Source organism: Bubalus bubalis, chromosome 5 (genome assembly GCF_019923935.1).
Source record: "Bubalus bubalis isolate 160015118507 breed Murrah chromosome 5, NDDB_SH_1, whole genome shotgun sequence".
NCBI lineage: Eukaryota > Metazoa > Chordata > Mammalia > Artiodactyla > Bovidae > Bubalus > Bubalus bubalis.
The window spans coordinates 18,886,447-18,911,804 of record NC_059161.1 but is presented as its reverse complement, the minus strand read 5'-3'; the positions used below and the strand labels follow the sequence as shown (position 1 = coordinate 18,911,804).

General features: G+C 41.9%; 1 protein-coding gene across 1 annotated transcript in view; it reads right to left on the bottom strand.

Annotated features, from left to right (window-relative positions):
* STX6 (syntaxin 6) overlaps positions 1-25,358 on the bottom strand; it is a 50,541-nt gene that overhangs the window by 6,759 nt on the left and 18,424 nt on the right. Inside the window, exons 3-7 of the mRNA XM_006048603.4 lie at positions 24,207-24,301; positions 11,308-11,370; positions 8,681-8,806; positions 7,352-7,458; positions 3,097-3,191 (exon numbers count right to left, since the gene is read on the bottom strand). Of these exons, the coding sequence (XP_006048665.1) occupies positions 3,097-3,191; positions 7,352-7,458; positions 8,681-8,806; positions 11,308-11,370; positions 24,207-24,301 (486 nt within the window). The remainder of the gene's footprint in view (positions 1-3,096; positions 3,192-7,351; positions 7,459-8,680; positions 8,807-11,307; positions 11,371-24,206; positions 24,302-25,358) is intronic.

Genomic DNA, 25,358 nt, shown 5'->3' with positions numbered 1-25,358 from the left:
ATTGTAAAAAGGTCTGAATCTAGGAAAATAGACCACGAAACTTTACACAAAGCAATACTAGGTCCATAAAACATATAACTAAAGTAAATGTCGCAGAAAGCAAAGTCTTAGAACCGGTCAACAGAACTGCTACCAACCAACAGTAAGTAAAGCAAGTACCTTTCCAGTGGCTCACTGCGCTCCCCATGACACACGCTCCCCATCACACACGCTCCCCATCACACACGCTCCCCATCACACACGCTAGAAACTCACTTAGCAAGTGGGATTAGAATCAAGACCTCAAGTCCACCTGTTCCTTTCTGAGACAGGACTAGTCCAAAGGGTGTGGGGAGGGTGAGTCTGCCTACTCCAGATAACAGTATTCACCAGTTTAACTATCACTTCAATGGTCCAGAAAACTCAAGTATCTAGCCTTCTTTCATCTACTTAAAAATGTTTACAATAATTTAAAAATCCTCTCATTAAAGTGATTAATCTATATTCTTCTAAGATGATACAGTCAAGGTAAATACCTCCTCGCTGCCTTGCCCAAGGCATCCTACCATCTTAGACCTGAACTTCCAACAGTGAACCAGCTTCCCATCAGCCTCTACCCAGCCCTCCTCCCACCTCCAATCACTTTCTCTTCTGAAACTGCACTAAACAGGGGTTTTCATCAAAAAGCACACAAGCCAGCACAATCCAGGAATGTGCTTTTAAATCTACTTCCCTTTGAAGTGTAAGTTGCTCCTAGGAAGCATGAACTGGGTGACCCCAGGAAGCTGTTACCCTAGCGGACTTCTCCCCAGAAGGGGTGGGTACTAACCACGAGGGTTTTTGTGACCCCAAGTGAATGGTTCTAACCAGCCTTTTTGCAAGCTTGGACCTGTCTCAGAAAGTCAGGTGCGGGGGTGGGAGGTAGTGGTGCAGAACCCCAGAGGGGACTCTGCAGGATTTTCCTGCTCTCAACAGTCTCCTCCCCTAAAGAGAAAAGATGAACAACAGAACTTCGGAAAGTGAGGGGAAGAAAACCTGGGTATCCACTCAAAAGAACATACTTCTTTTGGGTAGAATGACAAGACCAGTGTCTCTCTTGGGTCATTCAAAACAGTAAGTATGGCACCCTGGCAGATTTCTGCCCAGGAAAGCAGCCAGGCACGGGGAGGGCAGGGGCCTCGCCTCTGCAGGCCTGTGAAATGTGGGCGTTCACTAACTGCCTAATCACACACTCCAGTGTGTCCTGCTACCCTTTCTTTGTATGTAGGCTTGATCGAAAAGCAGTGAACTTTCCCCAAAGTTACGAAGAACAGAGACAAACACCAAACTGCCCCGTCATCAAATCGAAGCCAGCACAGCCAAGCAGGAGGCCCCGAATCGCTCTCTTTGGGTAGCAGATACTACAATGAACACCACAGGCAAGCTGTCCAAACCCAGGGGCCTTTCAGCGTAAACGCTCTGTTTCCTGGCTGTCTTTCTTGAGGTATGACAGGACATACCTCAAGTTCTTACTTGCTCCCCAGACTTTTTTGGGGGGAGATAAAGTAGAAGACAGCGTGAGCAGACTTAAGTAGAAGACAGCGTGAGCAGACGTCAGGGCTATTTATACACACAGAGCGGCTTATCACAATGCAAGTACTTTTCTAAATTACTCATTCCCAGAATGCTGGAGACAAGGACACACTGCATCTTTGTTACACTGTTCTCTCCAAACAAAACCGGTGCTGAAGTAGCTACTTGACTTTGCCACTAATACAGACACTAGTGAAAGATCTGGTTGAAACTGGTTATATAATACTTCAGTAAAAAGCTTTTTTTTTTTTTTTTTTTCTTTAAAGGAGAAAAAAAGAGGAGGGAAGGGGTGGAAGAAGAGAGAACAGAGATAAGTGGGAAGAGGACTTCATAAAACTCCTCTAGATGTGTGGAAGACGAAGTGAGCTGGGGCCTGCCGCTGGCAATGAAGAGCCTACTACAAGCATGAAGCATATGTGCCCTAGAGAGAAGGAAGGAAACCAGTCTGGCTAGGAGCTTCCCTTTGTCTTAGATGTAACAGGTCCTTGGCCCCCCAGGGCCATCTTCTGCCTGACTTACCCCCTTTTTTTTCCCAAACAAACACTTACTATGTACTAATACATGAGAGACACTGTTAAACATCTGTACACTAATTACTATTTCATTTATTTCTCACAATGACCTTGAGAGATAGGCGTCATCCAATTTTTTTATATATAAAAGAAACAGAGCCCAAGAGAAGTCTTATGTAACTTGACTATGCGTTAAACAGCTGAGAAGCAAATATACACTTGTATTTAAATTTTGCCTCAAAAGGCAAGAGTGGACTGTTAGACTCTGTCATACAGATGTAACAAGAGGAAATCAACTGAAGAAAGCTGTCAAGACACAGGGGATGTTCTGATGGGGGAGGGGGTGCTCTGGTTCAAGAACACATAGGTGCCCTTGAAGGATGTCTCAGTCCCTCCCTTCACCCAGAGTCTCCCACCAAATAGAGGGAAAAAAGATACTGTATTTTCTCTGATTTAAAAAGATGTTATTTCTCTTAGAGAAGATAGGTTGTAGTAACAAAAAATAGTCACTGGCACTCATCTTCCTACACAGTAACTAATTTGAAAAAAGTTACTTCTTCATCCCTTGCCTGGTATAAATTTGCTGGAATAGTTCACTACAGATTCAAATAAAAACAGTTTAAATGAGATCTGCAAGGCCATCTTCTGAAATGTAGAGGTTTTTCTTTCAGTGAAAAGTCAGTCCAGGATAAACAGTAACTAGCTCTTACTAGTTGGGAATTGGGAAACCAATTCCCTCTTTGGGTAAGGAAATAGGAAAAAAGGAAAATGAACGATTTTGTAAGTGCAAAGAAAGTTACTCCACCAGAAGAAACGTCAGCACCAGCCTTGCATGGTGGGGACCATGAAGGCTCTTCCCAGATGAAGGCCACAAGCCGAAGACTGGGCCTGTGTGTGCTAGTCTTCCATCTCCCGACCCCAACGTCTAACAAAAATGTGCCAGAGGATCTGAACAAGTGCACCCATGAGACACCCCCTAGACTGTGTCTCTAGAATTAAATAAGAATTCTGGAGCTTAAAAGCACATACATACCACTGGTCATGTGCGATACTTTTGCAAGTTTCTTCATCACATTGTCCAGTCGAGACTGAGTGCTCTCCAACTCGTGAGAGAAATCATCCAGCATACTAGAAAGACAAGCAGACACAGGAGGAGGTTGCTCAGCACAGCTCCAGATACAGCAGCCATGGAGTTAAATTACTGGGATCTGGGCCTCAGTCTTAGCAATCACCAAACAGACAACATTGGGATTCAGACCCCCCAATCTTTTTATCCTAGGGACAAGATCTGTTTTTGAGTTCGGAATTTTGGAAATCTGAAAAAGTAGTAAGTTACATACACGGTGTATTAGCCAACACCCCCAGCAGAGTCTGGGGCTGTCATCAAACACCCAAGTTAATATTTCTGCAAAGAAAACTATGAGGAGTCATGGCTGCAGTCAGTTCAGGTCAGGTTCCTCTGTAACAAGAGCTTGCTGCAAATTTTTTTAGAGCTTTCTAGATTGCAGAACTGCAGCCAAGGCCAATGGGGACCTGAACATACAATAATACAAACTCAGCTGCAGTACAGTGTAGCAGAAAGAAGGCTGTGTGAATCAGACAACCAGGCTTTGCCACTTGCTACTTTGGACAAGGGACCCTTATCTGTAAAAGCAGGCGATCCTATCAACAGGGTTCCCATAAAACTTAAAGTGTTTGTTGCTCAGTCATATATGACTCTTTGGGACCCCATGGATTGTAGCCCCCCAGGCTCCTCTGTCCATGGAATTCTCCAGGCAAGAATACTGGAGTGGGTTGCCATTCCCTTCTCCAGGAGATATTCCCAACTCAGGGATCAAACCCAGGTCTCCTGCACTGCAGGCAGATTCTATACTGTCTGAGCCACCAGGGAAGCCCCACACAAAGCACTTTATAGTAGCGTGAGTTAAGAAATGGACTTTGATCAAATCATCATCTGCTTTAAGCCACCCCATGCTTTACCATAAAGCTGGGCAGCCTCAGGACTGAGCTCCATGCACCTCATCTACACGCACAGAGAACCAGCTCCCTGAGGCTCACACTGCTTGCTGTCCAAGGTGTGGCTAGGAAAGAAAACACCACAATACTCATACCAACAGTGTTTATTTCATAAATTACTAAGCATTCCAGACTATTCTACTTTGGATTAATATATGATTATCTTGAGGCTAGAGTATGACATACTAATTAGTAACCAGAGGGCTTCTTAACAAGGCTTTATTCATTCCTCTGGCAGCACCAAGGGCAGCGAGTGGTTTGGGTCTGGGCCCACATGAGGCACCCGAGAGCCCTGCAGGATTCAGGCAACCAACTCCTCATTAAGTCAGTCATTAAATATCCCCCATGTTGGCAACTACACAAACAAGCCTTTGTCCCTCACCTGAATTTTCAAATTAAAACATTTTTTAGCTCATTTTAGATTCTGGTAGCATCTTGGCCCTGCAGCTGGCAGACCTATCCACAGGGCAAATGCTGATAAACAAGAGCTACCTGTGTGTGCTGTGTAAGATCTTTCTTACTCAAGACAAAAACGGGTAAGTCATCCAACCTCCAGCCAGTCCAAGGACACTCATTAACCATGCACTAACCAAGTTTCTTAGGTGGCTCAGTGGTAAAGAACCTGTCTACCAATGCAGGAGACGCAGGTTCAATCCCTGATCCAGGAAGATCTCCCTGGAGAAGGAATGGCAATCCACTCCAGGATTCTTGGCTGGGAAATGCCATGGACAGAGGAGCCTAGTGGGCTACAGCTCTTGGGGTCAAAAGAGAGTTAGATATGACTTAGTGACTAAAGGACAACAGAATTAAAAAAACCAAGTTTCTAGCCTACCTCTGTGCTGTCCAAAAGAAATGCAATGTGAGTCTCCTATGCCACTTCATATTTTTCAGTAGCCGCATTTTAAAAAAGGGAGCTGAAATTAATTTTAATAACCTGTTTTATTTAGCCCAATATACCTAAAAAAAACTATCATTTCAATATGCAATTTTATATTTTTTCACACTAAGGCCTTCAGAACTGGTGTGCATTTATACCCAGGGCCTTTCTTAGTTTAGACTGGCCACATTTCATGTACTCAATGGCCATGTGGGGGCTGGTGGCTATTGTACTGAACAGCACGGGTCTAAGTGTAAGACCCACTTTTTCCTTTTAATTTACCTATTTTTATTAGAATTACACACATACATAGTTTGTAGAGCCAATCAGTCCTTTTATAAAAAACCACAGTTGTCCCCCATCCCCGAGGGCCACCGCTTTCAGCCCCTCCACTACTCTCTGGGTGCATTCTCCAGTTTTTGAAGCTACACGCTGGCAGCTCGGTGTCCAGATCCCGCTGACTCTGCACAGTGAAAGCCTAGGGCTTAGCCGCCCTCCCATTCCATTCCCCACCTCTGCATCCTTCCCACTTCTCTTCCCCCTTCCTTCCTTCCAACAGAACTGTGTCCTGGTTGGATAAGGTCAACATCCAGGGCTCCCACTGTCACAAGTGAGGACATGCTCTTCTCAGCTGGGGGTCTGGGGCCTGAATCACACCGCTCTGGGCTCTCCCCTCTGCTCACCAAGGACCCTGTTTTCTCAGGTTCACCATTTATCTTTCTGCTTTCCAGGAGCTAAAATGTTAAGATCACTGTTTCTTATTCCAAGCTCTATGTCCCCATAGATTTTATGCCATTAAATACAAATAAAAACCTCTGTTACTGTTCTCGTGGACTTCAGAGTAGGAACGGAGATAAAGAGGTTGTGTTCAGTTCACCGTCTTTATTTGGAAGTCTGCCAGGCTCTATCATCTACCCAACCAATGTAACTGCTCAAATAATTAGTTCTTTCCCATCCGCATAGCAAATTTTAGGGTAAGAATGCATTTCAGACAAATTAAGCTGCATACCTAGGCTCCTGTTCTGCCACCTTCCTACGTGGCCTCCCTGCTTCCAGTCTTTTCCACTGTGGTTCACCATCAAAACCAAAGATGGATGGATCTCCCCCAAACATAAACCTGACCATGGCATTACTAACACAACCTTCCCTGGGGTTGTGTTTCCCATCGCCCTTTGAATGACAAGTCCTAACTCCTTACTGTGGCTTCTGGGGCCTTCCCTGATCTGTTCTCTGCCTCCCTGACTTGACTTCTGTAACCTCCCTCTCAACCCCGGTGCTCTAGACACACTAAACCTCTCTGCTGTGTGCACATATCACATCTAAGTCATTATAAGGACTCTTCCTTCCAGGAGATCCTCCCCTCACCCTTTCCTCCCACCCCACCTGGTACCTTCTACTCATTCTTCAGTTCCAGTTAAACCTCTCTTCTCTTCTCAGGGAGTTTAGACTGAGTCAGGTCTCCAGTTCAGGCTGTTAGGGCCCTCAAGGCACCACACACTTCCCCCACTGGCAGCTCTCCACTTCTGTTACCCTGCACAACTTGCACCATTTCTATAATATCCGTTCCACCAAGTGAGCAGTGAACCCTTGATGGCAGGGACCCTATCTATTCTCTTGGCTGCTTTGTGGATACCCTGGGGCCTCCCAGGAGAACAAGATGCCCAGTTTGAATTTGTAAGAAATGAATCCATAAGGTTGAACACAAAATCAAGATAGGAGAGTTTCTGAAATACCCTGCTAGATTTTTTTTTCCCCCAGCAAGAATATTTTGTGAAATGGCAAAGGTAGCATATTTTAAGAATTCTGGTTTTGGTGTCCTACTTCAGGAGTGCAAATGGAGATTTTTCTTAAGGAAAAACAAATCCAGGTATGTTTTCTTGTGCTTTTTTCTAGGAGAAGACTTTTTCATTGTAGGAGAAGATTTTTTTATTAGTTGGAATTAAACTTGTACTCCCCCCCCCCCAACAAAATCAAAATTTAAGATACAGAGCAAAAAGTTCCATTTAATATAGCAGGAAAGGCACGCAATGATGAAGTTAAGTTAGCCCATGTCTTATCCTCTTTGGGACAAAAAAATCTCCATGGAGCTTACACAGCCCTAACAGTTTCACATTCCTATTCACAACAACACTTGAAGTCAGCTGTTCAGAGGAATTGGTACCTCTTTTGCAAATGTTTAAAAATACTAATAACTTTGCCTAAACCTTCTTGAAAATTGTATCTGATGGATTTGCCTTTTTTGGAGAGGCTAGTCTATAAAACAGAGTAAAGATGCAGCTAGAAACAAAACAGCTTTTGGCTTTACTAGCCATGTAACCGGCAGGCTCTTCAGGGATCTCCTAAGATGGCTCTTCCCTTCACCTCTCTGAGGCGAGAGGGGCATCCCGGTACTCACACAGCCTGCTCCTCCAGCTCCCCTCCGATGCGCTGGGACATGTTCTTCAGCACTCCAATGCTGCCAGAGACCAGCTCCAACTGCTCATCCTGCTGTTCCACGATCAGCTGGTGCCAGAGAAATGGGAAATAAGCAATTAAAATCCATCTTACCTGGTTCCAAGCCCAGCACTCGAGCAGCTGCTAGCTTCTTTGCCAACTCGGGACAATTCACATTCAGAAGCAAAGCCCAGAAATCAAAGGACCAGACCGTCCGCCTCAGAGAACACGCTGCTCAAAAGGCTGGGCTGTCAAGCTACTGATATCCCCTGCTGATCCAACTTGTGAAACAGTCAGCGGGGCTTGAAACCACCCAGAGAGATTTACCCTGGTTGGCTGAAGTCCAGCAAGGGACAGACAATGGCCAAAAGCACCTGTGCAGTGACCACGGACACGTGGGGATGCTTAGGAAGAGGAAGCCCGCTGCCAGGGTCAGGGTCTCAATTGGCAACAGCTGGCCACAACTTAACTGTAAGAGAAAGTCTGGCAGGTCTCTGGACATGGGAAAACTACACACACAGAGTCCTTTGCTCCCTCATCAAGGACATGTGAGGAGGCCCTGCGGCAGTAAGCTACCTTGCAGGCAACTTCTGAGCACAACTTACTTTTAATTGTGCTGCAGCAGCCTCACTTTTCATTGAAAAAAAAAAAAAAGTTTGCTTGGTTAATAGCAATTTAAGGAGACAAATGGTTAAGCTGATGTGCTAATGGAAAAAGATCAACATGTATATATAAAACACAGTATTTAAGAACCAATAGTTTTGATGGGGTGATAATGCTCAAATCCCCAGACACTTTACTATTAGCTTCCTTTAATGAATACAAATCAAAAGCAACCACACAAATATAATCAACCTTTCCTTCCACCCCTTAACCTCCACCAAAGCAATGATTTTTACATCTAATGGAAACAACAACAATTTTCGATGAAAACACAAGGACTCAATTTTTCTCAAAGTGCCTTTGTTGAAATGAACAAAAAGCTGAGTACAGAAGCAGAGGCTGGGGAAGAGGCTGCTGTGTTTTTAAGTCAATGGTCTCCTCTGTCAGTTGCGGGGGTCTGGTCTGCTTGTCCTAAGAGGTCTAAGCAAGCTTGGTTCTCTTGAAACTGTCATGCTCTGAAGGGTGTCTGCAACACCCTTTATGAAAGCAACCATCACACAGGTAGACTCTGGCAGCTGTGAGGCCAGCTCTGGCCCATCCTGCCTGTCATCAGCAACAGAGCCCTGGCTGGCAGAGGAGGGGGAGGGTAGTGCTTGGCCTCCCACCTCCCTGTCCTCCACTCAGGTACCTGCTGCTGTGCCTGCTGCTCCTCGATGAAATGGGAGTTGGCCAACTGAAGCTCCCGGTCGAGGCGCCCGTATTTATCCGTTGTTCCAGTGCTCCAGTTCTGTCCACCACTGTCTCCTAGCAGGGCCTGTGAGAGCGGGGCCAGGGGCAGCAGAGCAGGAGGGACAAACCGTTACTCTCACTAAACAAGGGCCTCATCACCATGATATGAAGAGTTCTCCCACTGCTCATAAGCTGTCTTTCCAGGGGTCAGCTTTTTATGGATTGGTGCAGGTTGGTGCCTGCGGAGTACAAATCAAAGAAGGCCATGAAGGGCACTTTCTATGGACTCACAAATGAGCTCTGTCCCATTAAAAATGCAAGTGAGAGTCAACTTTAAAGCAATCTTAAAGCCCCTCTGTGCACTGCTTTGTGGATCATAAAGCACTTGTTCTCATAGGACCAGCTCTTCCTAGCACCCTTGGAATTTCACTGGAGACCTGTTGAAGGTCCTAGTCTAACTGATTCCAGACATCCAGAGCCCTTTCTATCTAAGTATGACCAAGGAAATTTTTGGTGTTTGGAGGAGGGAGGAGATAGTTCCCTAAAGTGACAAGAAACTAAGTCATGTCCCTCATACAGTGGAGGCACAAGAACCACCAATGTCTGCTCAGTGTGACCCACAGATACATCCCAATGCCCTTCAGCTGAACTAAAAGGCTAGAGGTTTCCAGATGGAATAGGGGTTGCTTTGGTAGGCAGCATGGCCACAGTGGGGGCCTGACCCTGATAACCTAAACAAGGGTTGGCCCTGATGTCAGTTCTCCACCTGGGCCCCCAGATGCCAGGGTTGTTTTCTCTAGTATGAATTTGAGGAATTCTGTAGTCAGAAAAGGTTAAGTTTGGGAATGTCTTCCTTCACTGAAGAGGCCAGCCAGGAAAGTGAGCTAACCCTGCCTGGGATCCTCACAAGCCTTTCTAACCAAAGAACTGGACCAAGCTAGTGACTATGATTCTTCTGTCTTGTAGAGCTGCCAAAACTTACCAGGTACCCTTTAGCTCTGGAACTGTTAAAAGTCTAACTGATTCCTTGGTTCTCTGCAAAGCCCCTCAATACCCATACTAGCCTTGCCTGACGTGGAGACATGAATTCGGCCAAATGGCCACATTTCAGAGTCTACATTCAGAGAAGTTCAGGATGTATGTTGAGTTCTGAGGCAGATATGAGAAGAGGACCAGGATGCCTGAGAACTTCCACAGCCCAGAGCCTTAGTCAAGAGTCTGGATGGTGACTGTCTCGGGTGTAGAGCAGACATAAGGTTTTGGGAGGATGCTTCTGCCCCATCTGGTCATGGGGCTGATTGAAAGGATCCTGCTCGTTTTGATACAAAGACTCTAATGACTCTATGGTGGATACTGGGACCTATACTTGGACTGTGTCCAACTCTTGCAACCCCATGGACTGGCCCACCAGGCTCTTCTGTCCATGGGATTTCCCAGGCAAGAATACTGGAGTGGATCACCATTTCCTATTCCAGGGGATCTTCCTGTCCCAGGGATCGAACCCAAGTCTCCTGCATTGGCAGGTGAATTCTTTACCACTGAGCCACCTGGGAAGCCCAAAGATATTTTACTCATCGCCTAAAACAAAATTCCCAGCCACAGTCAGAAAGGCTATGCATAAATGCACATTTTATTTATGTTAGTTCACTAGCTTTTCCAAGAGTCAGTGCCAGATGGGATGGCTAGCTAATGTCTTTTCCTGTCTGCACTGTTACAAGCAAGGAAGGTGGATGGGGGAAAACAACAACAGTGACTTGGAAAGTGGCATGTGGGGAAAGAAAACAGGGAAATTAAGCTAGAAGATATTTAGAGAGTCCTCTTCCCTTTTCAAGCTTTTAGAATACTTGTTTTCAAAACTAAGTGGGTCAAGAAATACCTACAGGTATAAAGTGAAGAGTATATCATAAACTACTGGTTCCTAGTTAATTAAAAATGGTGAGCTGTTCTTCAATTATCAGCCTACTAAATTCAAGGATTGGGTCTCTTGTAGCTTTTATTTTTGATGTGTCAGTATCTGGGCTTTGGTTTCTGAAATTTATTAGGTTTCATAATTTATTTGTAATAACTTACAAAAACTGGACCTCACATCAAAAAAGAAAAAAAAAAGATACACAAAACAGTGAAAGATTTAACACATATTTAAGTTTCTTCAAATGCTTTATGTAAAGTTTCAATCATTAAATGTCTAGAGCGTTCTACACATGGGCAGCTAGAAATCTAAAAAACAAGAAGAGAAAAACCATGACATAATCCCTCCCCATGCAGAAAGAAGCTTGAGGTCCAGCAGAGAAAATGACAAGAAAGCAAGCAATTACAGCTCTTAACAGAGCGCCTGGCACACAGAATGTGCTCCACAGGTGCAGAATAAATGGCTTGTGGCAAGGGCTATGAGGCACACAGAGGGTGCAATGGGAGCCCAGAGGCGAGAACCGGAGGGTGTGGCGGGGGAGGGGGAAGGCTGCTGCCATCTCTACGGGCTCAGCACCAAGGTCTTCTGCTTGAAGACATGATACATGGATGTCAGAATTTGCAAGTCCACGCATCTGTGTATTTTCTGTGATACTGTATATTCCAACGCTTACTCACCTGTCTATTTTTCCTCTCAGTTAACGCCTGCACAGATGAAGCTGACATCTGATCTTTCATATCCTAACGAGATAAGCAGAAGACCAGAAAACAAATGAACATCCTTAAAACTGTGGTTAATATTCTGCACACTAGCAAAATATACATAATTCATTATTAACTTTTTAAACAAAAAGGCAGTATTTTTTGCCTTCTATTTTCAGTCTCAAAAATAAAGGAAATAAAGAGAAGGACATCCCCTTAAAAAGAGGTAACCTGGATACTAAATTTAAATATGAGGAAAGAGAAAGTATTTCCTGGGTACCTACCACAGGCCAAAACACTGTTAAACACGTACACATTAGATCACTATGTGATCTATCCACAACGAACCTATGAAGCTGGCATTGCCTTCATTTTACAATTGACAAGACTAAGATCTAAAAAGATTAAGATACTTTCTCAAGGTCACACAGCCAGTAAATGGCAATCCTGGGCATACACACAAAAGCTTGTGTTCAATGCTTGTATCTTCAAGTATATGCTGTGCTTAGTCTCAGTCGTGTCTGACTCTTTGCGACCCCATGCACTGTAGCCCACCAGGCTCCTCTGTCCGTGGGTTGCCATGCCCTGCACCAGGGGATCTTCCCAACCCAGGGATCGAACCCAGGTTTCCCACACTGCAGGTGGATTCTTTACCATTTGAGCCACCAGGGAAGCCCAAGAATACTGGAGTGGATAGCCTATCCCCTCACCAGGGGAACTTCCTGACCCAGGAATCGAACTGGGGTCTCCTGCATAGCAGGCGGATTCTTTACCAGCTGAGCTACATGGGAAGCCCATCTTCAAGTATGCTGCTGCTACTGCTAAGTCGCTTCAGTCGTGTCCGACTCTGTGCGACCCCAGAGACAGCAGCCCACCAGGCTCCCCCATCCCTGGGATTCTCAAGGCAAGAATACTGGAGTGGGTTGCTGTTTCCTTCTCCAATGCATGAAAGTGAAAAGTGAAAGTGCAGTCGCTCAGTCGTGTCCGACTCTTAGAGACGCCATGGACTGCAGTCTATCAGGCTCCTCTGTCCATGGGATTTTCCAGGTAAAAGTACTGGAGTGGGGTGCCACTGCCTTCTCCGATCTTCAAGTATAATACATGTTTAAAAAAAAAAACCACATACTTTAAAGTATACTTACCATTAAACACCAGAGAATACTTTCAAATAGTGATGAACAGGTCACTTTATTTCTGAGTTGGATTCATGGGACATATAGACTATTTCTAATGCCAGTATTTTCCAGAGTGATACAAAAATTTTTTTTGTATGGCAAGAAAAAGGAATGTACCCATTACTTAATCTAATGCAAAACACTTTATTAAATATGAGCCATCAGCTGCATATTTAACTACAACCCAATATACCTTAAAATGATTTCAGCTAAGTATATGATTACTATAAGTCTTCTTTTAAAAAAAAAAAGGGATGCCAAAATATTCTTTTCTGCTGGCTCATAGGCTACTTTAGAGGTGCAAATGTTGACGTATTAGGCTTTTACAAACTTCTTGCAGGACGCATGACAAGGGAATGGTAGATGAGGGTGCCACATTTCCTAATTCCTACTATGGGACGTTTGATAACCACCTTGCTGCAACCTTCAGTCTGCCCGGTCCCTCACTCAGCAGATACTGACTGATGTGTGCCTGCACACAGCAGTGATGATACAGACAGGGCCCCTGCCTGACATGGCTCACATCACGGTAGACAAGCAGCAGCAAATGGCAATCACACACACACACACTTCAACAAGGTGACGACCATTCTAGAAGGAAGGGAGTCAATGGGGCTGAAATCCAGTGGATGAGCGCCACTCTAGAAAGACAGGGATGCTACCTGATCGAGACCTGAGGGCCTAGAAGCAGCCCACCACAGAACAAGCCCAAAGCCAGAGAATTCCAGACAAAGGAAACAGCAAGCTCAAAAGCCTGCAGGCAAACGGCTCAATGGTTTAGCTTTTGAGAAGACTCGTTGCTGAAGGAGCCACTGCGTGCTGGGAGTTGGACAAGGCTGACCAAAACAGGCAAAGGCCATCAAGGTGCTTAGAGTTTATACAGAGGCAGTGATTGGCACACTAGTCCTGTAAAGAAGTAGATATTAAATATTCCGCCTTTGTAGTGTTGTTTTTTTTTAAACCACCCTTTAAAAATAAATGTAAAACCATTCTTAGATCTCATGGGCCACAGAGTGCAGGCCCCTGTTCTAAGGCAATGGGAAGCCTTAAAGTATTTTGAGAAGGGCTGTGGAGTATTCTGGGTCATATGTTAACTCTGGTTATTCATTGGGAAAAATGCTGGCATTAAGCAGAGCAGAAGTGAAGAGATCATCTTACTGTCACACATTAAAGTGCTGCCCAGGGTGGGAAAGAAGTGCCCTGACGGTGGAAGCCTTCAACAAGAGGGCACAGGAACGCTTGGACGTGATATTGGGCAAGTAGGTAGGGCATCTGAGGGTGCTCAGTTAACCCATAAATTCTAGGAATCTTTACCTAAGTTAATCTGTTCACAAACCTCAAAAGGAAAAAAAAAGAATGCCACCCACAGAAACTGAGAAAAAATGTACTTAGTAAAAAAAAGTATTCACCATAAAGATCCAGATACTGGCATACTTAAAACAAGAGAAACAGTGATATAAGCCATATTTCTTGAATGTTTGAGATTTACCTGAGTCAGTCACCTGAGGTATTATTAAAAATGCAGGTCCCTGGCCCCCACTCAGAACTACTTACTAAATGAAACTTAAGGAACAGTTTAAAAACAAGTCTCCCAGATGAGAAGCTGTTTGACAGGCTCTGGTCCACACAAATTCTAGAAGCCTTCAAAGGAGACCATTATGCTATTACCTCCTGGACTGCAGGATTTCTTTTCTAATTATCAATTAGAGTTTAAGATGACATTCTGATTTTCAATCAAACAATATGAATAGTATAATCTCACTTATTTAGTATATCAGAATTGTTCACTGACTAGGATGATATATGCTTTTGAAAAATGCATTTAGGGGGACTTCCATGGTAGTCCAGCAATGCTGGGAATGTGGGTTCAATCTCTGGTCCGGGAACTGGGATCCCATATACCCTGGAGCTACTGAGCCTGCACAGTCCAACTACTGAGCCTGCACAGTGTGCCTAGTGTCCATGGGCCCCAACAAAAGACCCTGCATGATGAAACTAAAACCCAAGACAACAAATAAAAATATATTTTAAAAAACACATTCAATACACTTTATAATAGCCTTTTACAAGTACTGAACACTGTGTGTGTTAGTCACTCAGTCATGTCCAACTCTTTGTGACCCCATGGACTGTAGCCCGCCAGGCTCCTCTGGCCATGGGATCCTCCAGGCAAGAATACTGGAGTGGGTTGCCATGCCCTCCTCCAGGGGATCTTCCTAACCCACAGGTGGAACCTGGGTCTCCTGCATTGCAGGCAGATTCTTTACCATCTGAGCCACCAGGGAAGCGTCCTATTGAATATTAGTTGCATAATAAAAATAGCAGCACACCTGTATGGGAAAAGTAACTCTGAAGTTCTAGTTGGATTCTGAACATTATCTGTAGAATGCATTTTTGCTCTTAGACGGTAAGACAGTGAAGGGGGAGCAATGACTGTAAAGGTACACAAGAGGATTTCTGGGGGTTGCTGGGAATGTTCTGGAATGCTTCCAGGTGTTGCTTCCATGGTTGTGATCAGTTTACAAATTCTTCAAACTGTATACTTGGGGTGTATATACTTTTCTATACAGGTGTATACACTTTTCTATACTGTTATATAATTAAAGTTAAAAAAAAAAAAGAAATGTCTATTGTCCACATTTCTATTTGGAATAGAAAATGTCTATTCATATTCTCTTTCCACTTTTTAATCAGAATGTTTGTTTTTTGTTGAGTTGTATGAGTACTTTCGGAGAAGGCAATGGCATCCCACTCCAGTACTCTTGCCTGGAAAATTCCATGGATAGAGGAGCCTGGGAGGCTGCAGTCCATGGGGTTGCTGAGGGTCGGACAGGACTGAGTGACTTCACTTTCACTTCTCACTTTTGTGCATTGGAAAAGGAAATGGCAACCCACTCCAGTGTTCTTGCCTTGGAGAATCCCAGGGATGGGGGAGCCTGGTGGGCTGCCATTTATGGGGTCACACAGAGTTGGACACGACTGAAGCGACTTAGCAGCAGCATGAGTACTTTATTAATATTTTAAATATTAACCTCTTATCAGATACATGATTTGCAAATATCTTCTCCCATTGAGTAGGCTACTTTTTCATTTTGATGATGGTTTCTTTCACTTTGCAGAAACTTTTTAGTTTGATGCAGTCCCGTGTATTCTTTTTTTCCCTCTTGCTTTGAGTCAAAGCCAGAGCTCAGTGGTGAGTGACCTGGACGGTGCGGCAGGGGCAAGGAGGCAGAAAATGTGTTCGTTTCATGTGGCATCTCAGCGCAAATTTGCCTGGAGTTCTTGGCGAGGAAGCGGGCAGGTTTTATTATTTACTTATAGCCTACGTGCTAAGCTCGCCCTGGGGCCTCGCTTGGTTTTCAGAAACTTCATTCAAAGGCCCAATAGACATTTCTTCTGTTCCAAAGAAGATAAACAGATGGCCAAGAGACACATGAAAAGATGCTCGACATGTCTAATTATTAGGGAAATGCAATGACATATCACCTCATGCCCATTAGAATGGTTATAATGGAAAGGACAAGAAACAACAAACGTTGGAGAGTACACAGAGAAAGGTGAAGCCCTGTACAATATCAGTGGGAATATAAACTGGTGCAACCACTACAGAAAACAGTATGGAGATGCCTCATAAAATTGAAAATAGAACTATCATATGACCAGGTTATTCTACTTCTTGGTATTTACCTGAAGAACATGAAAATACTAATTAAAAAAGAAATATGCCTTTTTATGTTCACTGAAGCATTATTTACAATAGCCAAAATATGACAACAACCTAAGTGCCCATTGATGGATGAACAGATAAAGAAGATGTAGTATGTATATACACATATACATACAATAGAACATTATTCAGCCATAAAAAATGAAATGTTGCCATTTATGATAACCTGGCTAGACTTTAAAGATATCACGCTAAGATATCTTTATCTTAGAAGAGTCCTCATGCCAAGAGTCCTCTTAGATATTTCTCCATGTGAAATAATTCTGGTGGAGAAAGACAAATATTTTATGATTTCACTCATATATGGATTCTTAAAAAAAAAAAAAAAACAAGAGAACAAAATAAAACAAAAACAAACTGATGAATACAGAGAACACACTAATGGTTACCAGAGGGAAGAGGCAGTTGGGGGTGGGTAGGTGAAATGAATGAAGAAGGTCAACTGTATTGTGAAAGATGATAATTAGACTAGTGGCAGTAATCATTTTGTAGTATATACAGATGTTGAATTATAATGCTGTACACATGAAACATATATATGTGTGTGTATATATGTATGCATGTATGTCATACAAAAGCCAAAAAATGAAAAAGACAGATATCAAAATGAATTGTGAGAGAATTAAAGTTTTAAATTATTTGTATTTAAAAAAAAAAAAAAAAAGAACTATTGCTCCTGAACAATGGCTAGAAGGCAAACCAACCCTCTGAAAATAAATTTGGCATTTTGTACTAACAGTTTTGATATTTGTAACAAATATCCACTGCCTTGACCTAGTAATTCTAATCAGATCAGATCAGATCAGTTGCTCAGTCGTGTCCGACTCTTTGCGACCCCATGAATCGCAGCACGCCAGGCCTCCCTGTCCATCACCAACTCCCGAAGTTCACTGAGACTCACGTCCATTGAGTCAGCGATGCCATCCAGCCATCTCATCCTCTGTCGTCCCCTTGTCCTCCTGCCCCCAATCCCTCCCAGCATCAGAGTCTTTTCCAGTGAGTCAACTCTTCGCATGAGGTGGCCAAAGTACTGGAGTTTCAGCTTTAGCATCATTCCTTCCAAAGAAATCCCAGGGCTGATCTCCTTCAGAATGGACTGGTTGGATCTCCTTGCAGTCCAAGGGACTCTCAAGAGTCTTCTCCAACACCACAGTTCAAAAGCATCAATTCTTTGGCGCTCAGCCTTCTTCACAGTCCAGCTCTCACATCCATACATGACCACTGGAAAAACCATAGCCTTGACTAGACGAACCTTTGTTGGCAAAGTAATGTCTCTGCTTTTGAATATGCTATCTAGGTTGGTCATAACTTTCCTTCCAAGGAGTAAGTGTCTTTTAATTTCATGGCTGCAGTCCCCATCTGCAGTGATTTTGGAGCCCAGAAAAATAAAGTCTGACACTCTTTCCCCATCTATTTCCCATGAAGTGATGGGACCAGATGCCATGATCTTCGTTTTCTGAATGTTGAGCTTTAAGCCAACTTTTTCACTCTCCACTTTCACTTTCATCAAGAGGCTTTTGAGTTCCTCTTCACTTTCTGCCATAAGGGTGGTGTCATCTGCCTATCTGAGGTTATTGATATTTCTCCTGGCAATCTTGATTCCAACTTGTGTTTCTTCCAGTCTAGCATTTCTCATGATGTACTCTGCATATAAGTTAAATAAACAGGGTGACAATATACAGCCTTGAAGTACTCCTTTTTCTATTTGGAACCAGTCTGTTGTTCCATGTCCAGTTCTAACTGTTGTTTCCTGACCTGCATACAAATTTCTCAAGAGGCAGATCAGGTGGTCTGGTATTCCCATCTCTTTCAGAATTTTCCACAGTTTATTGTGATCCACACAGTCAAAGGCTTTGGCATAGTCAATAAAGCAGAAATAGATGCTTTTCTGGAACTCTCTTACTTTTTCCATGATCCAGCAGATGTTGGCAATTTATCTCTGGTTCCTCTGCCTTTTCTAAAACCAGCTTGAACATCAGGAAGTTCACGGTTCACATATTGCTGAAGCCTGGCTTGGAGAATTTTGAGCATTACTTTACTAATTCTAATATTAATTAGAATTAATTAATTAGTAATTCTAATAGGATTTACTTTAAGGAAATAATATAAAATATATACCAAAACAGATATACAAAGATGTATACTGCAGTTTTATTTATAATGTGAAAGAATAAATAAGCATCATATCCAAGCACAAGAATAGTAACTGATAGTAAACCCATACAATGTAATATCATGTATCAGATATTACACTTAGGAAGATAGTTCAGTGAACAATTCACAGAAAAATACAAATGATCAAACATGAAAAGATGCACTAATGCATTAATAATCAAAGAAGTACAAGCTAAGAAATATTTTTCCTGGTTAGAGTGGGAAAGATAAAAAATATGAACACTACTTAGTGTTGCCAAAGGTATTAGGAAATATAAAATATGCACTCTGCTATTAAGAAATATCACTGATAAGGTCTTGATACTTTGAAAATATTTATCTGTGTTTACAATGGGCATTTTCATTGAACTTTTTAGTACTTAAATATCCAGGATACGCTCACAAAGATAGTTCCTGAAGTATGGTTTGTAATTGCCAAAAATTAACCACATAAATACGTACCAACAGGGTCAATGATCAAACAAATCATAACAGAAGCAGGTTAGAGAAGAGAGGATAGCCTCTCATGTCAAAGACCTGGGTTCAAGCTTAGTTATGCTTTTTAATAATTATGCAAGGTTGGACAAATTACTCAATTTTTCAAAGTGTTTATTTCTTCCATATAAGATGCTATTTTATAGGGTCATTGTGGGGGATTAATAAAGTATGCAACTATGAAAAAGAATACTCTAAATCTACCCTGTCCAATAGCTGTCAGCCAACTACGGTTATGCACTGAGCACGTCAAAATGAGTTAGTACAACGGAAGAATTAAACTTTTGACTTAATTTTAATTAATTTAGATTTAAATTTAGTTACTGGGAAAACTTTCACATATGTCTGGAAAATCTGGCTATTTTCCAGTAAATCAACCTTTTCAACTGTAAGTTTTATAAACTCTAAATACAGATGAAGTATCTCCAATGAAAAGCTCACTTCTGAATTGAGATATGCTTAAATATAAAATATATGCCAAATTTGTAAGTTTTAGTAAAAAATTTTTTAAAACTTTATAGAAATTTCAATTTTTTTAATATTGATTACATGTTTAAGTAACAGTCTTCTGGGTATACTAATTTAAATAAAATATACTAAGTTTGTTATTGTTCATTAGGTAAGTTGTGTCTGATTCTTTGTGATCTCATAGACTGAGGCACACCAGGCTTCCCTGTCCTTCACTATCTCCTGGAGTTTTGCTCTAACTTATGTCTATTGACGGAGAAGGCTATGGCACCCCACTCCAGTACTCTTGCCTGGAAAATCCCATGGACGGAGGAGCCTGGTAGGCTCAGTCCATGAGGTCACGAAGAGTCGGACACGACTGAGCGACTTCATTTTCACTTTTCACTTTCGTGCATTGGAGAAGGAAATGGCAACCCACTCCAGTGTTCTTGCCTGGAGAATCCCAGGGACAGAGGAGCCTGGTAGGCTGCCGTCTATGGGGTCGCACAGAGTCGGACATGACTGAAGTGACTTAGCAGCAGCAGCAGCATGTCCATTGAGCTGGTGATGCCATCCAACCATCTCATCCTCTGTCACCCCCTTCTCCTTACTGGTTTCTTTTTATTTTTTAAATATGACTACTAGAAAATTAAAGATAGCTTGTACTTTAGTATTTCTCTTAGACAGCATGTATCTGTATTGATATAAAACTATGTCCACAATATTTTTACATATAAAATTACAAACTAATATATCATTTCTTTTAAAAATATATTTCAATTTCATTTTATAGAAATGCCTAGAAAAAATATATAAAACTGATTATTTTTATAGAGTGGAATTATAGAATGGAGGCACATTTTCACCTTTCTTATTCATCAAAATTATGTGCATTTTTTAAAAGTACAGATTATTTTTAATTTTAAAACTTAAAGACACTTATGATTACATAACAGTATAATCACAAATATGTACAAATAAAACAAAGTTCTGTTTTTGTGTTTATTTTGAGTTTAGGTTTCTTTTTCTATTTTTTGTTTTTGTAAAATTTTTCTAATTCTCTTTAAAAGCATGTGTGTGCGTGTGCTCAGTTGCTTCAGTTGGGTCCAACTCTTGGTGACCCCATGGACTGTAGCCCGCCAGGCTTCTCTGTTCATGGGATTTTCTAGGCAGGAATACTGGAGTGGTTTGCCATGCCCTCCTCCAGGGCTCTTCCCAATCCATGGATCAAACCCATGTCTCCTGCATTAGCAGGCAGGTTCTTTATCACTAGCAACACCTGGGAAGCCCTTAAAATGGGCATGCATTACTTTAATGAAATACACATTTAAAAGTTCCCATTTTTAAGTTTTCCGTTTAATAAAATATGTGTGTTTGTGTGGGTGTGTGTTAGCTCCAACAGTCAGTGATCTCAATAGCTGTGTGGTGCACATCCTGTGTTTGGCATCGCAAAAGGCAAAGAGCTGTGGCTTTCACTTTCAGGATGGTCCTTTCTTTATGCAGGGTAAAAACTGCCGGATACCGTGCCACAGATCACCTTCTTATTAGGATTTGGGATTTTAAGTTACATTACTAAACAGTTTTGATTATTTTGTAACACCTGTCATGCCAAAAACATAATTAAAACTCATCTTCTTTCTAATATAAGAAGTTTAGAATAAGCAGTCAAGAAGCAGTTAGTACTGATAAAATATGGGTCACTTGTCAAAAAAAACAACAAATAAATGAAACAACTTCCTGTGTATGCTGTTCCCATTTTGCGCCATCTTCCAAGCTGAGTGAATAACACGCTGGAAATCCCAGCGCTTCCCGCGCAGAGGACTCACATCCCAGCCTCATTTGTAGTGACACAGTATGCCTCACTCTTTTTGATTAACCAAAGCCATTTCTATATGACTTATAACTGACTATAAACAATTCTTAGATTTGAAGAGATGGATTTTGGGGAGACGGTGCTATAGTTTTGATTGCCTTTGAAAAGTTCAGAAAGTTGCAGTTAGTGAGGATCATTTACTTGTTAAAGAAAACTGAGATCGAGAGAGGCTACATGACTTGCCATGCTGAAAATTTACTGAGGTCTCAGGGGAGCCTAGAACTCATGTCCTCTCACTTCTTATTCACTATTTTGCCATTGACTACAAAAACCTTTCACTATTAAATTAACCCAATGTCACTTCTGCAATGGATCTCCATAACACAAATAAATCACATGTGAAATCTCTGATATATAGGCAACTCCACAAATGTTTGCTTTCTTTGGGCTTCCCTGGTGGCTCAGAGGGTAAAGAGTCTGCCTGCAATGTGGGAGACCCAGGTTCGATCCCTGGGTTGGGAAGATCCCCTGGAGAAGGAAATGGCAACCCACTCCAGTATTCTTGCCTGGAGAATCCCCATGGAAGGAGGAGTATGAGGGGTAACAGTCCATAGGGTCGTAAAGAGTTGGACACGACTGAGCGAATTCACTTCACTTTGTTTTCTTTAGTAAAAAACTGCTGGTAAGACTTAATAAAAACTGCACAAGCTAAAAAGACACTTGGAAAAACATACACAAGACTCTTTAAATAAAAATGACTTATTTAAAAGCAAAAACAGTGGACATTAATTGAGAAGAAACCCAGAGAAAGGTTTAGTTCTTCAGACAGAACAGCTACAAAAAATGTATAACGTATCACTGCCTGCCCAAAGAAGGAGAAAGCACAATTGGCACAAATGCATCAAAATGCATTCCTTCAAGCAACTGAATGACATCTAACTGATACTGGTAACACAGGAGCTTGCATAAACTTGTGGTGTACAAAGTCCTAATCTGAGCCTGGTCTTGTGTCTCATTTACCCAAAATGCTAACTCTCTGAACCCATGCTAGCAGTGTCCTTGAAGCGGAACTCAGAGAGCTCTGGATACAAATGTTGTCTAGTTGAATATAACAATACTGAATCAACACAATGCTTTAAAAAAAAAAATCAAGTTAGTGTCAATTACCACTTCCTTTTCTTCCACAAAACCTCAACTAGAATTTATTAAAATCAGAGAAGCAAAAAATCAGTTAGGTACTATAAACCCACCACTGGCAAATAGTAACAGCTTCCAAATTAGAAGAAGGACCAAAAACTCTAACACATTCAGTTGGATCACACCGTTTTGAGTCTACTTTAGCTCTCAACTCTAAAAGGACTCTGCAACATTGTGAAGTATAGATGATTTAGAATACTTATTTCAAAGAACATACTTCAAAACGCTTTTCAAATACTAGAAAATGAACTTTGGATTACACTTTCAATTATAGCAACTCACTTAACGTTTACTGTATTGACCTCTGAATTTCAATGTGCAGAACTTGTAAGTACTACCTTGCAGAAAGAATAAATATAATGATTAAAGTCAAGAATATATGCATCACTGCAAGGCATCATTTAAATATCAACATCCACAGAAGTCATCTTCAGAAAAACCTATCACAAAAAATTTAAAAAGCACACACTATATTTATAAAGTAAGTAACTGGGAAATTGTTTGCCTTACCAAACAATATACCACCTAAAAACAGGGCTTCCTTATCAGAATATCCTCTGAACTGGCTAGAGACTAGGAATGTCTAACTCAAATGTTCACTGTATAGATGGGGTGTACATGCTCAGTACATGCTTGAGTGCTCAGTCACTCAGTAGTGTCTCTGTCACCCCACATGGACTGTAGCCCCCAGGTTCTTCTGTCCATGGGATTTTCCAGGCAAGAATACATGAGCGGGTTGTCATTTCCTCCTCCAGAGGATCTTCTCATCCCAGGAATCAAATCCACATTTCCTGAGTCTCCTGCGTTGGTAGGTAGATTCTTTATAACTGAGCCACCAGAGAAACACATAGATGGGGCTCCTAGATCTAAATAGGTTACCACCCCATAAACATGGGTTTATTTCTAAACAATTTTTAGGTATATGGATACAGAAAGGCAACTAATGAGTAAAGCAAGAAACAAGAATCGTTTAAAGCTCAGCGATAACCTACCATTTGAAATAATTTCAAAAGGAAATCACATGACACGGAGTCTTTGGCAAACACATAGCAAGGTTCCTGCCTAAGATGACTCTTAAAAAGCCATATGTTAGCACTGGTATGATCCCAAGTCTTTTTATTCAAGGAAGCTGCTTTCTAGTACATATGTTAAAGACAGCTGGTTCTGTTACATCTAGTTATGCTAATCAACTGGCTTAGCCATATAGTTTCAAAATACAAACATATCTTAATGATATTTCACTTACATGCTATTTTCTCTTAGGTCTTTTTAACAATAGGTTAATATCAAAATAATCTGAGACTAAAGATTTTTTTTCCCTTGGATTGATTTCTTATAGGCTGATGATGGCTTGCTTGCTCTGGATAACTCCCGAAAGGCTGTCAAGCAGTTGTATATGGAAATGTCAGTAACTGGGTTGCAAGAGTTCCAGAAGTAATTCAGATGGTAGAAGAGGCCGCCATCCAAACCCAGTAAGAGCACTCTTCACAATGCAAAGTGATTACCAATCAATCAGGAAACCAAATGGTTTCTACCATAGTTCTTCTTTTTGTCTAGGAACACAGCATACTAAGAAATAAAGAGGAAAAAAGACAACTGGTCTGGAAGAATGCGACGGATGGACAGGAAGGACACAATAACCTTCCCAAAGCCAGCAGTCTACCCCCTCATTTTTGCTCTGAGAAATAAGCCTGATGATATTAACAATAGATTTCTTTTCTATCAGAGAAATTATATGTGGAAACTGTCATTTAACTCACTTAAGGAGGAGTTTCAGAGCTGACCTAGTAGTTTACATTAAGGGAAAGAGTTTGGAGCAGTCTGGCTTTTTCTTGCACAAGTAACACAATAAGATTTCACTCCTTACCCTGACAACCTGCCGAGTACTTGTGATGAAGGCTTTTCTTATACTCAATTCGGTTGCATCAAGGTTGAATTTCCTAGGATTTGCTTCAACTATGCGTGGGTCAAAAAGTCAAGGTAAAGCAATTTCATCAGCCAAAACCTAACAGCCAACATCAGTGTTAAACCGCAGATCTCTCACAAGCAAGCAATAAAATCTGGCCCAATTTCTGAACACACAGTCAACTTACACTGATCATCCTCAAACTTTCTCTGCCCACAGCTAGACAGGGTTCCTTGTGCCCCAAGGCAGAGGTGACCTGCCTGGGTTCACTACAAACCCACAGCTAAGCTAGGCTCTTCCACGTGCCTGCCACTGTTCTGACTCCAGATCATCTTTCCCAGGACAGCGCTTGCAAGCCGTTTTCATTTGCCATTCCCAACCATCCCACTTCTGTCAAGAGGCTAACTCTGCTTCTTAATCTAGAAATCGAGGCTTCTTCTCCGAGGCTTCCCTGCTCTTCTCGCCCCGACCCTGGGTCACTCCATGGCTCTCTGTACTCATCTCTTATCGTCTGCAAGGATGCATTTGTAATAATATTTGACTAATGTCTGTTCTCCCTCCTCCAAGCCCCCTTCTACCCCCACCATAAGTTCTACAAGGGTTGGTACACTTTTGCTTATCAATCCAATCTCAGGAACTAGCAAGATGTCTAGCACATAGCACACTCAATGACTATTTGCTGAATGACGATATCTATTAAAACTTTTGTTCTCTTTATCTCACAATTTCTCTATCTCCCCCAATCTTCTTCTCTTCCCTTCTATCTCGAGGTAGGACATATCTCCCTGTAAGGGTGGTTTTGCTCCCACCCCTTCACATATTTCTCTTCCACTAGTTTTAGAGAACACATCTGTCTTTTAATAATTTAAAAGGTACCCCAGGGTCATTTTGATGAAAAGAAATTATCCACTCCACAAGTCAACTCTATATGAACCTGTGTGCTGACTACAGACTGATCTGGACAAAATCTGGTTTCCTTTATGTTTTGTTACACTCAAAAAACAGAACAGGCCTCAGAACATGCAAATGGCATATCTTCAATCTAAAGTTATGACTGAATATTTCCAGTTGAAAAAAACGGCCATGTAATCCAACTTTTACAGTTCCCTGGTT